This window comes from Osmia bicornis, chromosome 2, assembly GCF_907164935.1.
Source record: "Osmia bicornis bicornis chromosome 2, iOsmBic2.1, whole genome shotgun sequence".
Classification (NCBI taxonomy): domain Eukaryota; kingdom Metazoa; phylum Arthropoda; class Insecta; order Hymenoptera; family Megachilidae; genus Osmia; species Osmia bicornis.
The window spans coordinates 12,630,862-12,647,587 of record NC_060217.1 but is presented as its reverse complement, the minus strand read 5'-3'; the positions used below and the strand labels follow the sequence as shown (position 1 = coordinate 12,647,587).

Here is a 16,726-nt window from a genome sequence, read left to right as displayed (position 1 = left end):
CACTTTCTTCTATTTATACGTAATTATGTGCCGTGTAATTTCTTCTTAACAAAATAATATATTCTTTTACAGTTAGATTCATCCTAAAATTTTTGAAACCATGTTTGCATATCACTTGGGTTTGTCTTGGAAAAATAGGTAACAATGAAAAATACTTTTCGAAAATAGCATCTACAGTGTTGATTAGAATTAATTGCAAGCCTTTCCAATTCCATTGAAGAAATAAGTATAAGTTTTGTCTCGTGTATATATAAGTAGGAGTACAAAAGTAAAGATAAATGGCAATGTTTTATTAGAACTGGCATTTAATAATGACACACAGATATTATTTGCATAAGATACGTGATAACTCTTTTTATGTGATTGCATAATTAAGAGTTTCAAGTGTTAAAGCTCATGCACATTGTTTCCAGCATCTATTTCTGACCCTCGTACCAAATGCATCCTTTTTCAAAGAATGCTCATTAACATTGTGCTTGTATTATATTTGACTAGTCATGATAGTACTCTATCGTATCATGTTGAAACAATATTTGACATATTTAAGTTGTGTCCTCCTTCATTCTCAATATTTAATCGTCGCGCTATCTCTTATTCTTGTTCCTTATAAAATTTGTGCCTTTAGAAAAATGGAAGTGTATCGTCGATAGAATACAAATGGTAGAATTCGTTATTCATACAAGAAGACAACACTTTTCTTTTTTAAATATCGCGGTTGTCTTATTTATACAAATTCTTGTATACCCCGCCTGTTCATGGATTCTCTTGCTAGCCTTTAGATAAACTTAATTTTTTTTCTCCTGAAATATGTTGTTTTCACAATTCTATACCATTTCAAAATTCTATAAAACGCTTATCCAAGAACACGTTTTTAATTTACCTCGGTTGTGTTACTAATAATTTTACAGATACGATCACGATATATAATTTGTGAACAAACGAGCGTATTCCACATTTATGACATTGCTTATAACATTACTGCTGGTTTTAGAGTCTATGGTTTCATTTAACCATCTTACAGTTAATAACACTTTTACATAATTATGGTATTGTCTATTATAAAGTTATGAGTTATTATATATATTTATATATATATATGTATATACCTGTAGAGGCAGCGGTCACAAAGGGTGCATTGCAATTGCATATCTCTTTTTTTCTTTTTCTTTAGATCATAACACATATATTCTTGGATTTCAAGACTATAAATATTTCAATTCTATGCAATGGAAAAATAAAAGACCTGCTTTTCATGGGTACAATAATAAATTATATATCATTGACAATTATTATAATAGATTACACCGGGTATTATTACCGCATTATAAAGAAACAAATAAATTAACATTTCATTAAATAGTAATTAGTAATTACAGATAAAATATAGAACAGAAGAAAGCAGTATGAATAATACTCGGTGTAGCTATAATTTTTGGTAAATTTGAGGGATATTAAATCTTATATTTTTCCATTAACAATATTGACATCTGGTATCATTTTTCTACTAATAATTTTAAATAATTATTTAATACAGCCAAGTACAAGAAACGATGTAAGCTTTGTGACAGGGAAATTAATCGCATAAATAGTATATAGTATTTTATGTAACTATTAATAATAACGTTCGAAATTTATTCATCATAAATTCATTAAATAAAAATAGGAAAAAAGAAGATCACAGATCATGCACATTAAATATCCATATGATACATGATTTCATTATTAAAAAAAAAAAAGTAATTGCAGCATATAAATTAAATATATATATAACATAAAATTGTGACTGTACACGTTGTTCATCGACAAGTATAAAGTACAAACACACACGATATAGAAAAGTATCAGAAATGATTGAAATCCAAAACTAAGAACATGTTTGTGTTTTGCAATGTGTGCTTCATAGACTTTCATTGTCACGTCAATTTTTAGATACTGATTTTTAACATCCTTCCAATACAAATCTGTCGATGAATTAAACCAGGCCGACTCTCGCTAGGAAACACCCTAGATTATTAGAATAGTAAAAAGTATACATATGCAACGTTAAATTCGACAGGAATGTATTGTAAGGGTAAATGTTTATATTCAATTTAAAAGAAAAAAAGACTGAAAGAATTTTAGTTGATTTCAACTCTATGGAAAAATTGAAATGCAGCGATCAGTTTTCCTGCCTTTCTAATAGAAATGCAAGAGTATCACGCGACACAAGATACGAACAAATAAAATTGTAGTGCACGATTTCGTTTCTCTTGCGCAAAGATTCGAAATAGAGACACAAAGAGGTACTCGTGATTATGTACATTCTCGCTGTACCTCTTCTAGAACCGATAACTTACATGAAACCGTACAACAAACTGCTACATTTAAGTGCTACTCTCGACAGAATGCTGAGAGCGCAATGACGAATAACAACCTTGACAAACTCTAACAGGTTTGAAAATTCCAAGCCTCGATATTTTCGATTCGAATCGGCTGCATCTGTACATGAAAGTATAAAAAATATAAATGACAAAGCAGTATGAAATTTAATCTGATCATTATGGTATCGCTTACTTTGAACAGAACACTTGTCCACAATTGCGACAGTGGTGTCTCCTTTCATAAAGATTAAATCTAACACCGCAACCAACACAACAATCTGCTCCTTCATCTTTCAACCAGTGGTCAGCCACTGTGCGCCCTGGTTGTTCGCATACGCTCCACGAAAAAACTCTTCCCCTTGTGTCTCCGACATATACTGTCCTATGATCCCTGCAATTTGATTAATTTTATATCATTTCGTGTTCAGATTTTGATACAGCCATAAAAAATTCTACCTTGACACCGCGAGGGCCGTTATAGATGCTGGTTCTGCATTATCTTTGCGATCGTATGCAGTGTGCATCGTTAATTTGCTTCTAAACACTAATTGCCGTTGCCACTTAAAACCATCCCTTAAAATATTCTGTGGATTAATTTTTTTAGGTTTCGTATCAGCTTCAGTAACCATAACGAAGCTGTCGGTTAAACTAGTATCACTTTTACTAGCTCGCAGAGCTCCTTCGGAATCTCCAGCATTGCTGGATATCTCGCTATAAAATAATTTCATTACTGTTAGCAAAGAGAAAATGGAGAAGACTTTATATAATCAGTTATGGTACCTTGTTTGTGTACCCTCGCTATCCGCACGTCCACCACCTTCGCTTTTTCGAAACATTGGATTTCCACGACTTTTCCTTCGAAGTACAACCGTAGGCGTGTTATTATTCTGTGGCGAGGGCTTGTTACTGGAACCGTTGCTCGATTCGTTATCCGAGCATTCTTCTTTCTCTTCGTGCAATCTTGACGCTTCCTTCGAATTTTCCGCTTCCGAAAGACTACTTTCAGAGCCGCTTTTCGCGAGCATACTTGAACCTTCGGCAGAAATACTCATTTGTTTAACTAATTCATGCACTCGTTTCTTTGTATCTTCACTTTGATCTTCGTTTGTATTTATCTTGGTATTTTTCTCTTTGGTAACAGAAACTTCCTCTGGTTTCTCTTCTTCTGCAGGCACTTGTACATAATCCATCGACCACATCTATAAAATATTTTACAATTATTTCGCGCTTGTTTCCTTAAGTTTTATATATTCGTTCAATGAACAATATTGTTCTTACACGAGCTACACCGTCCGTGGATCCTGTCATAATAACATTCTGCGAATCCCATTCGTGGGTTTGACTAAAAGCAACGCATAAAATTTGCTGCATTCTATCCGCACGACCGACACACGTATTGACACTTGCCAATTCTTCGCCATTGATGCTCCATACGTGTAGCCACGTAGCTGCACACGTTGCTATGTCTCCCTGATGAAATTACATCAAATTTAAATATTGTACGAAATAACATTTTTATTCTATTTAATTAAACGTACTGTTAATTCGTTTATGGCTACTGCTGCCACTGGCCCTGCATGCCCTCGAAGCTGACGGACAAACAAGCATCGAGACAAATCCCATATGATTGCTGTGCCATCTCGAGATCCTGATACAATCACATTGTACGCAGGACTCGATGATAAACATGTCACAGCATCGGTATGACCGTATAAGCATTGTTTAATAGAAAGTTGCCTCTTGGTGTATTCCCAAACGGTGACAACCTGGAAAAATGAATTGTGTCTTAAGGAGAGCAGTCGATAAAAATGAAATTAATGAAATAACTTACCGAGCTTGTCCCAGCGGTTACTATTGATTTGGAAGACGGACAAACGCAAGCTACTATTTCTCCGCTACTTTGTATCATAGCTTCACATACAAATATTGCTTTATCGCTGTCATAGTTTCCTATTCTGAGCGAATGATCTGCAAAACCCCATGCAACATACTTGTTGTATGCCGGAGGAATAAGCGTTTTGTTTTGTTCGACAGCTAATACTGCTTTATCAATATGAAGTATTTGTCCAACAGGACCTTTCAGTTCTAAAGTAAAATAAATTAGTCAGTTGTATTAAAATATAAGGATTGAATAAATGCATAAAAACACAACAAACCTTTAATAGGTTGAAGCGAGGGTTTCAAGTTATCAAGATTATGGAAGAACAATTTGTCGGATGTAGTGATACTTAAACCAGGAGTGATGGGCCCCGGGTCGATAACACTGGTTCTTTGAGTCATTTTTTTAGCTGGATGTGGTTTCTTAAATAATTGTTTTGGTATCTGACCGAAATTATTAATGAACCCAATAGTAGCATTCTTTTTCAAAGGGTCATCAATACTAAGAGATGATAGTTAAAATTATAAAAATGAAACCACAGAAGTATTATTATAAAATAGTCATCTGTAACTAAGCTTACTTATAAATATCCACATTGCCCTCGTAGAATAAATGATGAAATACATTGACTGCTTCAACTGCAGCGGGTCCATTTTGTTTGCATCCAAATATTAAGTCAATCCATTGATGAAGATGTTGCGACACATAATCGCATTCTAAAGCAAGGCGATGTACGCGTATAAATTCTCGAGGATCCTGCTTTGCCCATGGTGGAAGTACAATATCTCCCAATTGTACACCGCTTTGTTTAGAGCCTAAAAATACAATATAGAATTAAGTATATGTAAGTACTTAATAAATTAAATAATATTTACCTAAGTCAAAGTGATTTGAATTTACAAGAAACTCTGGAAGATAAAAAAATTCTGGTATAAGTTCTTTAACATCAGCCATATTGTGTTTAGATGCAGAAAGCCAAGCTTCCTTTATACTGTTAAACATCCTATCTGCCAGATCAAAATGTCCACCCTAAACAATAATTTAGGAATTAACATTATAATCGACATCTTAAATTATCGCGTGATCCGTTTTTACGAACCTGTAACCGAAGAAAATGTTGCGTAAACGGTTCCATCCTCACCAAATAGGAACATACTATCATTGCAGAGGAATAATGAGTTCCATAATGATAAGGAGGCGTTTCTCCATGCGGGTCATCCCATTCTTTGTATCTAAGTTCAATTAATATTTCAAATATTTGTTTAATCATTTTCACTGTATCACAGTGAATTTCACATACCTTTTCTTGAACTGTAATAATCGTTCTGGACTCTGTGCACCCATAGGTTTACTGAAATCTCTGAACGTATCTGGATCAGTGAGATCCAGTTCTTCACTATCATAGTCAGCCAAGATCCAAGGGAATATCGGATATTGCATTAAATCGTTATAGCTGCGACCAGCTAAAGTGTTAAGATGCATTAAATACTGAAAGTTTGAAATCTCGCCCCTCTGAAACAAAACAGCGTCCTCGATAATAATTCCAATGTGAACATGTAAAATTAAAATCATTTAAAATACTGACCACCCATCGTTGAGTGACTGAGGTTTCACCGATTAGATTCGAAAGCAGGCCAGTAGCTTGCTCCACGTTTGCTGTTCTTTTCTGGCCAGCAACAGATTGCTGTGCACTGTCAGCGATTGCCGTTGCAAATGTCATAAATCTTTGATACACTTTATTTCTTACTTTACGTGGAAATGCTAACAAATAATTTCTACCATCTCCGCTAAATACTTCTAACGCCATTGGTTGTAACAGGTATCTTCTTTTATGCACTTCTCTATAACGAAAAAAATACATTTCATTCTACTGAAATTTCAGTAATGTTATTATACCCTGCAGAAAGATTTATAACCTGATATCTTCATAATTGAATTTCGAGCACTGTCTCATGGCTCTGGATCTTCTAGGAGAACCCGGTGATGGTAAAATTGGTTCATAAGCATCGGGTAAACTTTCGATGTCTCTTATTTCTCTGGATTTCAGCAATGTAAATCCGTCGACTACGTAGAAATGTTCTTTTCCAAATAACAGTAAACCCTCAGTTGTGTCTAAGCCTTGAATTCTGGCACACCTGAACATGTGACTTATCTGAAAACGTAGAGAAATTAAAAGAATCCTATTATAGCACTCTTTTAATAGTCGTATCAAAGAATAGCAACCTTCTCGTGCTCCTCCAACAGTCGTATCAAAGTTTGATTGTCTGGAACAGTCTGATTATTTTCTTCTTCTTGCTCGATATCCTCTGGTGCCTCGTCCGGTTCACTGGCGTGACGTTCTAATGTACATGGAACCATAGGAGGTTCACTTTCCGTAGATGTTTCATTGACATTCAACGGGGTATCATCGATAACAGGATCACGCTCTCTTTCGAACATGCCAGACGAGTTACCGAGTTGTTTTAAATAATACTCCTTACTGTCAGTGCTTGTTGCAACTTTGTACTTCAATTGTTTCTACAGCAAATTGAAATGAATAACATTTTGTTTATTAATCTAATTATTTAATAAAGAAAGCAACTTACATTATCAGGATGCTCTAACTCGGGTCGATACGGATAATGTATGTAGAATAGTTCGTTTTTCATCATCTTTTTCCTCATTCTACATGGACCTTCAGTCATGTCTAACATCCATTTATCAAGCCTAGTGGGTGTTGGTGGTCCCCAAAGACCGCGTTCTCTTGTTAATTCAGTTTCAGTTTGTAACCATTCCTACATCATATTTTATTAGTAACATAGTTGTTGGTACGCGTTACTTCTATCATTTTTGCTAAATGTAATTCTTACTTGATATACATATCGTTGAGTATGTTGATTAGTTTGTATATATTGTAATCGTTTCGCTGCAGCAAGTTCACGAACCAATGCAATATGTTGTTCCGTCCACTGTGCTACAGTATTCTGATGTAGTCTTAATCTAACGCGTACAGATTCTTCTTTCCGAACTTTCGTTCGACTCGCTAGTCTTGTTAAACCACCTGTTACCTTTTGAATTTTCTGCAACATAAATACACGTCTTCATAGATTCTGTTCTAAATTCATGCGGAGAATTTTAATTGAATGCTCACCGACTGTATTTGATTATGAAGTTCCCAAGGAACTCTGTACGAAGCTTTCCTTTCCATGACGACATAATTCAACCAAAGCCTGGTTGCAGCTTCGTGTACTTGATCTCTCGCTACGTATAATTCAGGGGCTCGCTCATTACATATAGGTGCTGGAAGGGTAATTTTAAAAACTTCTTCTATTGCGGGCTTTTTGCATACGTATAATTCTTCCCAAACTCTGGTTGCAGCCACAGCCATTAAATTATGACCTTGATGAGACGTCAGTCTATCATCGCTTGCCTCGACTTGTGGATTAACGTGCCACGTTGTTTTTGTATTAGTATCCAGCATAACTTTTATATCAGCTGTTAATTGTAACAGACAGTACGTTAAGCAGCCAATGAATTCCAATTCATGATTTCCAGCGCCAAAAATTAATAATCTATAATGATAAAGTTATTCACAACGTACAATACAGAATATCTCGATAAATGCTTTGATAATTTTTCAAAATTTAATGAACATTAATGTCACCTATGAGTGGTAAGCTTATGCAATGCTTCTAATACCGCCATTTGATCGGCTATTGAATCTGTGGGTCGTGAGAGCAAAAATAAAATTGTTCTATTCAAACAATGATGAAGACCTTCCATGCTAACGACACCAGGTCGTCTTTTTGCTTGTCCAATCAATTTCACGATAAAGTCAAACACTTCGTGCGGATCTTTTGTTAGAGCACCTACGTGTTATGTAATATTAAATATTAAATATTAAATTGGCTATAAAAAGGCGACAAATTAATAACATTTCAAAATTTACCTTGCCACAATTTATCTATTATTCTTGCCGCAACGTAACATACGTTGTTGGTTATATTATTCACGGATCCACCAGGGACAACAGGTAAAGCTGCTTGTTCTCCGATTAGAACATCCGCGGCTAATAAATGTTCCATTAGAATCGATAAAACTTCTGTTTGATAACGTGTCTGTTGCCCTGTAGAAGCATATTCTGGCCATGCTTCCAGAACCAAATCAATAGCTGGCGGAGATTTCGCGGTGACTGGTAAAGAAAGAGAATCCACGACAATAACTCGTAAAAAGTCCATAACAAATTTTTTTGCTGGATGAGTTGTTAAACCAACATCCTTTGATGGAGATCTTACTAACACTGGTTCTTGCTAAAACAATAAAATTCCATTGATAACAAATTGTATAAATGCTTTGTTGAAAAAATATTTCTCGTGAGTTTCACCTCATCTGCTGGAGTACTAGCTCCGCTACTATCTTGGCTAGAATTTGCGGGTTTTGGAAATAAAGCACCAGCTAGTGCACCCAATACTTCTGCAGACATGAACACTTGCATGAAGTCAGTGAAATTATGATAAAGGAAGAACAGGAACTGTATTATTGTCACTGGATAATCACTTAACCACTCAGGCAGAGATTCAGGGCTGTTAAATAATGGTTACATACAAAAATCTTTCTTAAAGTATTTTTTGCACTAAACAGTAAAACTTACTTGATCGAATAATTATTCAGCATCGTTCGTACCATCGCTAACAGAGTAACCACGGCCTCGGGGCAAAGATTAATTCTACTCGCGAAAGATGATAGCGTATGATTTGCTGGAACGCCGAACAAGAAGTTCCACACGTTATCTAAATCAAGCTGTTACAATAAAACATAAAATCACGTTACATTTATGTTTAATTCAAATATTTGTTGAATCAAATACAATATGAAAGTATTTTTAATATACTGAACTTTTAAAATGACCTTCGAATCGGTAGGCAATAATTTGACAGGTTGTCCCATCATTAGTGCAATAAAGAGAAAGTACAATTCTGGTACCAGATCTACATGTTGTGGTAACAACCACCCCAAATGTTGAAATCCTGGTACATGAAGTCCAGATGGTTTACTTTCACCACCTGACATTTGTTGATGGCAACCTAAAAAAAAAAAAATTGTAAAATATACTTAATCTCCGGTTTATTTATTAAGATTTAATGTTTTATGCATGTACCAAGCGCTAATGCCACTTTATTGTGATCTGTATGACGTAACCATCCTCCGTTACTAGTCCCTTCTTTAAATTTCTGTAATATCGGTTGTACAGAAGAAACAGCCACCAAAATTCGTAGCCCCCATATTACTGTAGTACTATGCAGGCCAGATTGAAGAAACAATAATATCCAATCTAAACCTAACACTTTAGCTAATTCTTCGCACATACTGAAAACGTAATTAAATTTAAATGACAACGAATTGAAATTTCCCCTCAAGTTAATATAATTCACTTACTTTACATTCACTTTGGAGCCATTGAATAATAAAGAATGCAGAAGTTGCAAGCAACGATTTCTTAAAAGTATATGTTCTCCTTCGCCTTCTTTATTCCCTTCGCTTTCGCGAAGAATTAAATGTTTCTCTGAACTCTGAGGTAACGTAGCTACAATAAATTGTCCAAACCTGTGAAGAACAACATATTAGCATTCCTAAATAACTGCAAAATAATGCGTCCAAGTACAACAAATTACCAAAGTAAGTCAGCCTGTCTAGGTTGACTCAATAGAATGCTAAGTAACGCAAGCAAAATTTGCCGCGTAGTACTTTGCTTTACATCACTCAAGATATGCAGCAATTTATGAACTAATTGCAGATCTCTCATTAAACGTAAGTTTGTTCGTTTTTCACTTGACTCTGCTATCAATTCGTACAAGTGCTCTAGAAGTGATCTTAAAAGTTCTCCCGGTGCTTCGTGCCAAACCTAAAAACGAATAAATACTTGGTGATATTTATCCCTAAAGTAAAATATCACTTATCAATAATGAAGTGGAGTCGTACTTGCAAATCACATAAGAGATCTTGAAATGCCATAACATTAGGTATTGCACTAGTTTCCCTACCACTATCAACTGTACCAACAAGACTAAACGTGAGGTGTAAAATATGACTATTTAAAAGAGGACATTTCCTTCTTAATAACATCGCTAATGTCTGATATCCTCTTCGTCGATCCATTTCTTGTTGGGCCGTTTGATTGGATCTGACAACACAAACTAACGCCTTAACAGCGGCATATAAGGATTCTACATCTTGGGCCATAGCTATCAAACCTACAAAGCAAAGTAGACCGTGTCTTAAGAGTCCACTTATGAAGGTTAATATAGTATTTAGAAGTGAAATGTTTTCGAAGATTTACCTAATAACACTGAACATCCTCCTACGTTATCAATCATCGTAGCTACAGGTCGAGGACTAAAGACTCGAACACCAAGATAGCCAACAACTACACCTCCTAATGCTCTTGCTGGTCCACTAAGGTGTCCTGCTGAATTGTGAAGAACTCTGATAGGCGTGGCATTTTCATGTGATGACATACCAAGCTGTTGAATACAAATCAATTAACAACGTACGACAAGTTTTACATAAAAAGTAGAGAAAATGATGTGTACTTGTTTAGCAATCGATTTATTATCAGCCCGACTATAAACTTTCCTAATTTTAGCTAATGTTAATTGAGACATTGCTTTGGCATTTAATCCAAACACAACTTTTTCTTCTGCAACAAGTGACATTAAAGGTTCTTGTACTGTAACAAAAATAATAAGATTACATATAAATGACATTCGCGATGACAATCAAATAGATTTTTATATAATGTGCAAGTACCTGATAGTTGTGGAGCTTGTAGACTACCCATATAATGTGGACCTAATTTAAATAACGTCGCTATGCTTTGCGAGTTAAACACTTCTTCCACTAAATGGCATGGTCCTTGTTTCCAAGTAAGCCTTGAATATCGCCGCCAACAAGGCGGTGTACCTATATACCCGTACACTGGAGATGCCACTGTCAAATTTGCTGCGCCTCCTCCAGGAACTTGCGTAATATAATGAAGCTTTTGGCTATGAATATGTTGGCCATCCAAATATAATGAGAAACTTGAATTCTTCAAGACGGCACGATTTAGTACGATGGCTATATGATGCCATTGTCCCTCGTGAAGTAAATCAGGACACCAAACCCGTGCACCACATTCACCTGATCCTTCTGGTTCCCATTCACCAACGTCTAAATAACATAACACATCTTATAAATAGAAATTTCAAATGCTCTGTATTTTATTTAACACTTACTTTGTGGCATTGGAGTTTCCAGTGTAGATACGATAATAGCTTTGTCCCTTGCGCTAAGGACTGCGGTCAAACAAATTAAATCTTTCGGTGATTGTGGAGTACGTACTAACGTCAATAATCGTACACAGTGAGGGTCGGTTCTAGGATCGCTAAATTTATCAACACATATCCATGTACTATAAGTTAAACCAGTTTGCGGAGGAAATAATCTATCGCCTAAAAAATTTCAAATTTTTTTATTCTTACAATGTACAATTAGTATAAAGTTAATAGTATCTTTGTATTAACAAGAATTAAAAATTTACCTGATCCAATTCCACCAAGTACGCTACTATCAGCGGCTACAACGGTAGGTGGAGTTGTACTTTGCGGTGCAACGCTAGGTAAATATAGACACGCAAATCCTTCTGCGCTCATATCGAGTTCTACGAAAGGTGGTAAAGTACAGGAGCCGTGAGCACGAAAATCTTTCGGTGTTGTCATTGATACTAAAGTCTTAATACGCGTTAACGGTACAGGTCCTCCTCGATGTTTATTTGGTTCAATATCATCGAGTGAAATGCAACACAATGGATCACCCAGACGTAAAAATTCTCTAAAATAAAAAAATATACGTATTGTACATAGTTAACGTTTTTGGAAATTCATTTTACAACTTACCTTAAATCACGCGGTTCCAGAGACTGTGCTGCAAGTCTTTCTATGATATACTGTAACGGTTGATGCAGGGGATGAGTTTCATCTTGCAAGGCAATCCTGCCTACAGATAACAATTCACCTGCCATTCCGGCATCACACATTATCTGCTGATTTCTCTCAGAACGCACCAGACTTTTAATGATTTCAGCGACGTATAATTGTAAAGCTAAAGCTATCTGTCGATTTGATGGTTCTGAGATTGACGGAAGCAAGTGTAACATTCCAACGACTATGCCGGGATGAACAACAATTGGTTCAGGGGTAGGAGGACTTAAATTTAAAGAATTTATAATGCTTCTCTTTCCGCTACCCGGAGAATCGAATGATTTTTGTTGCTAAAAGACGATTAGAATATGTTTAATTTGATATGTTTAATAGTTAAAGTAATTGTGTATTACAAGTTGTAAATTGAAAATCACCTCAACGCTGTTTTGTTTGTGACTTGGTGATCTCATTCCCAATCCTGCCAAATTTGGCTTATCAAAAGAGTCAAGTGCAACATCGTATAGAAGTCTTAGTAATAAACATGCATACGCTAATGTCTTTGGCATGACGTCTGGAAATGTAGGTTCTAGTACACTTCCAGTAAATAGCGATGACAAAACATTGTGATAATTTATATTTGGTATTAGATCTATTTCAGTAAGTTTCGTTTGTGTCGAGAAACATCCGAGTAACCGTAATGTATCGCACAAACTTGATTGACATATCTATATAACAATTATTATAAAAAAAGTTACATAGTTAAAAAGGTATTTTATAATTACTTCTAATAATGTTCAAATGTTTACCTCGTGATGGAAGAATTTTGCATTTGCTGGTTCAAATCTCATAGCTGTACTTATCGTGTGAAACACCACATGTAAAAGGACTAACAATTGGGCTTCTTCCTGTGGTGTTCTCTTTATTACATCGTTACAAGGCTCAGTATTTTCTGATCTCTGCATGCCTAATTGACCCTCCAAAGACACTAACACCGACATCACGTACACGAACCCTCCGACTTTTCGAAATACAGTTCTTGTTCGGTGAGATTCTCGCAGGCAAGCCAGTAAAGACTAAAAAGAATATTTTTTTTCAACAATGCTCAGAAATTTAATAGACAATATTAACATTCAGAAACAAACTTTTAATATATGCGTTTTTAAAACCAAAGCACTAGAAGGTGCTGAATGCATGACACCTAGCAGTGTAGCCATGTCATCATCTCCCCCTGCGCTAAGTATTAATTCTCTAACAATACCAAGTGCTTGATATCGACAATCCATGTAGGGTACTAGATTATGCGCGCACCGTGCTCCACCACATTCTCTAAAAACATTAGCATTTTGAACATTGCCTGCTAATAACGTCGTCAAGGCTTCCATTACTAAGGCACCCAATCGTTCATCTTCTGGGCAGATCTTATACTCTAAAAAAGAATCATGTATTTATTGATGAAAGATATTGTATATAAAAATAATAATACCTAATCCTTGATCATGTGCAGCTTGTTTATCTTTAAGCAAAGTTGCATAACGATGAAGACATGTAACAAAGACTTCTAACAAACCCACTTCTCTGTATACATCCTTAAAGATATTATTATGCCTGAAAAGATTCATTAAAACGAGTAAGAGATGTGTTAGTAAACCATTGATTAGTAAGAAATTTTGTATAGTACCTGAGGATATTAAGTAGTGTTTCCATGCATAAGATACTGCAGCTAGTGGAATTATTTGTTTTGAGTAATATAGATAAAGATATAAGTTCCTTACAAGGCACGAAATTAAGTTGAAATACTATAAATTCCAATAACTGAAAGAATTTCTCTTGTATTTCTCGATTTTTCAGGTGAATTTTTTCTGCAAATTGGGATAGTGTGTTTTGTCCTTCGAGTATAAAATAATTAGCATTGTCACTGTGATATACGCTAGATATTGCATCAAGAATTGTACAACATAAAAGAGGTGAATTCGACTTTACAAAAACAGATTGTAATACTTGGAATGCTTGAATATTTCGAACGCTTCCTCCTAGAAAAATTATAATATTTTAAATTTGAAATAATTAATGGCTATGGATAAAATAAAATTATACGTCAATCCTTGTACGTTCGTACCTCTGTTACTTGGTTGAGGTAAAGTAAAACCAAGCATTTGAAATAAGGATCCCATACTAGCTTGGCTTGGCTTTAATTCAGTATGACCACACATTGTTAAAGATGCTAACATAAGCACTAAATTCCGAATGGCATCTTGCGCCTCTGCCCTGCTATCTTGTTCTAATCGTGATGGAGCATGTCTATAAAACACAAACATTTATAAAACTAATAATAAACGATAATGTAGACATTCAAAACCGAATTATTACTTTAGTAAAAATTCTGATAGAAAGATATATCCTTGACAAGCGCGAAAATCATCCAAGAGTGTTTGAGACACCTCGCTAGAGTCTTTTAAAAAACAGAATACTGTTACAAACATTTCTACAACTTCCAATGGTGCCAGTTCAGGTACACGTTGCATATTATCAACACATAATGCTATACATCCTTTATCTATAATTAAAAGAAGATGACATTAAATCATATCACACTGAATCTATATTTTAATTATATACAAAAATTTTGAATGATGCTTACTATGAATATAGCTTACTACATTTTGAGTAAGTCCATGTCGTGATAAAGTCATTAATACTTCGGCTGCGCTTTTGCGCCATATTACATTGTAATGAGGGCACCAACAAGTTATTGCTGAGAACAGTAAGGTAAGATCATCTTTACGGGCGAGTTCTTCCGCTGGATAAGGATGACTACATAATCTCACCAATAACTGTAAATTAAAATATACTTCAAAATAATAGATTCATTAGAACTTTAGAATAGATTTAAAATAATTGAGAATTTTTATCAACCTGAACGAATATTTTTTGTAAAAGTATTCTACGCTGTTTCGGTGTGAAATCGCTATTCGCGTCTGTAATATCGGCTTCCTCGTCAATCATTTCGGGTAAATCAAAAAACAGATACAAACATTTAACTAATGTTGATGGAACAGAAGCAGTAGTCATCGCCTACAAGGATACAAATGTTATATCGATACTAATTAAAATAATAAAATTTAATTGAAATACATACCTGTATCAGAGAAGTGTCACCTGCTGCAAGCAAATTTAGGGCAGATAATAACATCCAACCATTACTTGATTCTTCGCTGTTTTCAATTTCTAAAAATTTTACAATAGCACAACTTGCAGTTTCGGTGCTTCTATTGCTTGCCCTTTTTCTAATTTCAAAGACCATTAATCTAGATACTTGTTGTGTAAATGCCAAGATATCCCAGAATTTTTCACTCATGTCTCCTGCTGGACTAGATCCAAATACCTAAAAATTCATTCATGTATTTAACAAATGTTTAAACACTGGTCCTTTAAAATAAAAACTTACTTTGCAAAATAATGGCAACATATTGTATAGTTTATCGTCCCGTTCAGCATCTGAGAGGGGATGTGGAGGATGGGTATATTCAGAGAAAAGCTTTTTAAGGTGCATAAGACCCAAAGCGGTATGTTGAGGATTTGTACCTCCTGTACAGTCATCTAAACCACCAGTACTGCTGGAACCCATGCCTCCGACACTAGTACCCCCTCTTAACTTACGCATTATGTTCATACTTAATATTTGCTAGAAACATATGAATACATGTATTAATACTATCATACAGAATCTAAAATTCTATTAAATGAAATGTATATTTTAACTTACTTCATTCATGTTATGATGGGTATTACACAAATGAGTATCTTTACATTTTATATTTCATAAAATTAAATCTACATTTATGATACTTTAATGATATAAATAAAATAGAACAAAAAAAATGTAAAAAACATTATAAAAGTATATTTAGAGAATTCTTCTCTGTATTATACATAAAACATTCGTAAAATGACAAAAATACAATATAACTTGTCAAATTCATAATAACTTAATGTGTATCCATTTAAAATCAATTGTGATATTACAAACAAATAAAATTAAAATTTATCATATCGTATCATAATTATAATCGTGTTCTAACAAATTTTCAATCAAAAAAAAAAATAAATAAAAAACTGTTAATAAACGTATAAAACTAAAAATGAACTTGTGATACAACAACAATATTAAAAATTATCAAATAATCAATCTGATGTTACTGTTACGATAAATGATAAATATGCTGATAGAAACTTAAAAAATGAAATACTGCGAAATATAAACGTAAAAAAGCAGTTGTATGATCGGTTTAAATGTTTATCGTACTGTTATTTGAAATATTAACATATCGGAGAACGTATAACATGTGAAAATGGCACATTGTTGTGTAAGACAAGTCGGGACATCGTTTCTCAATTCGTTAAACACGACAATCAATTTTTCGGGCATACGTCATGATAATTATTACACTTTCAATCAGTGACACTATTCTTCATCGAACGCTCAGTTCAATATTTACGTCTGCTTCCTGTCAAAATGTCAAGTTAGAGTGAAGTTACGATAACTCTTTGTA

The 16,726-nt window shown here is 34.6% G+C and overlaps 1 protein-coding gene across 2 annotated transcripts; it reads right to left on the bottom strand.

Annotated features, from left to right (window-relative positions):
- Positions 1-269: 269 nt before the first annotated feature.
- LOC114879699 (WD repeat and FYVE domain-containing protein 3) lies at positions 270-16,277 on the bottom strand. 2 transcript variants are annotated; one of them, XM_029194894.2, is made up of 45 exons: positions 15,940-16,277; positions 15,622-15,858; positions 15,313-15,558; positions 15,090-15,248; positions 14,815-15,007; positions 14,544-14,730; positions 14,293-14,474; positions 13,855-14,206; positions 13,660-13,781; positions 13,319-13,602; positions 12,983-13,249; positions 12,611-12,901; positions 12,153-12,526; positions 11,798-12,087; positions 11,493-11,708; positions 11,026-11,445; positions 10,809-10,945; positions 10,556-10,739; positions 10,198-10,469; positions 9,891-10,120; positions 9,655-9,822; positions 9,377-9,585; positions 9,115-9,302; positions 8,870-9,018; positions 8,603-8,801; positions 8,168-8,528; positions 7,883-8,087; positions 7,370-7,790; positions 7,089-7,298; positions 6,825-7,013; positions 6,463-6,756; positions 6,156-6,391; positions 5,825-6,080; positions 5,540-5,751; positions 5,339-5,471; positions 5,115-5,268; positions 4,820-5,054; positions 4,517-4,740; positions 4,192-4,445; positions 3,899-4,126; positions 3,639-3,830; positions 3,141-3,559; positions 2,817-3,071; positions 2,554-2,751; positions 270-2,478 (listed from the first exon to the last, which is right to left on the bottom strand). In XM_029194894.2, the coding sequence occupies exons 1-45, from the start codon at positions 15,946-15,948 to the stop codon at positions 2,364-2,366; spliced, it is 10,356 nt and encodes a 3,451-aa protein (XP_029050727.1). In that variant the 5' UTR covers positions 15,949-16,277; the 3' UTR covers positions 270-2,363. The 2 variants fall into 2 exon arrangements, with proteins under 2 accessions (XP_029050727.1, XP_029050728.1); XM_029194895.2 differs by having other exon boundaries at positions 11,026-11,427.
- Positions 16,278-16,726: the final 449 nt, after the last annotated feature.

Bases quoted from the DNA above. Each gene is read 5' to 3' on its own strand.
- LOC114879699 (XM_029194894.2), bottom strand. The intron at 9,303-9,376 runs GTACATGCATAA...TTTTTTTTTTAG, and splicing joins TAAAGTGGCATTAGCGCTTG to GTTGCCATCAACAAATGTCA. The intron at 7,791-7,882 runs GTGACATTAATG...TTATCATTATAG, and splicing joins CATAAGCTTACCACTCATAG to ATTATTAATTTTTGGCGCTG.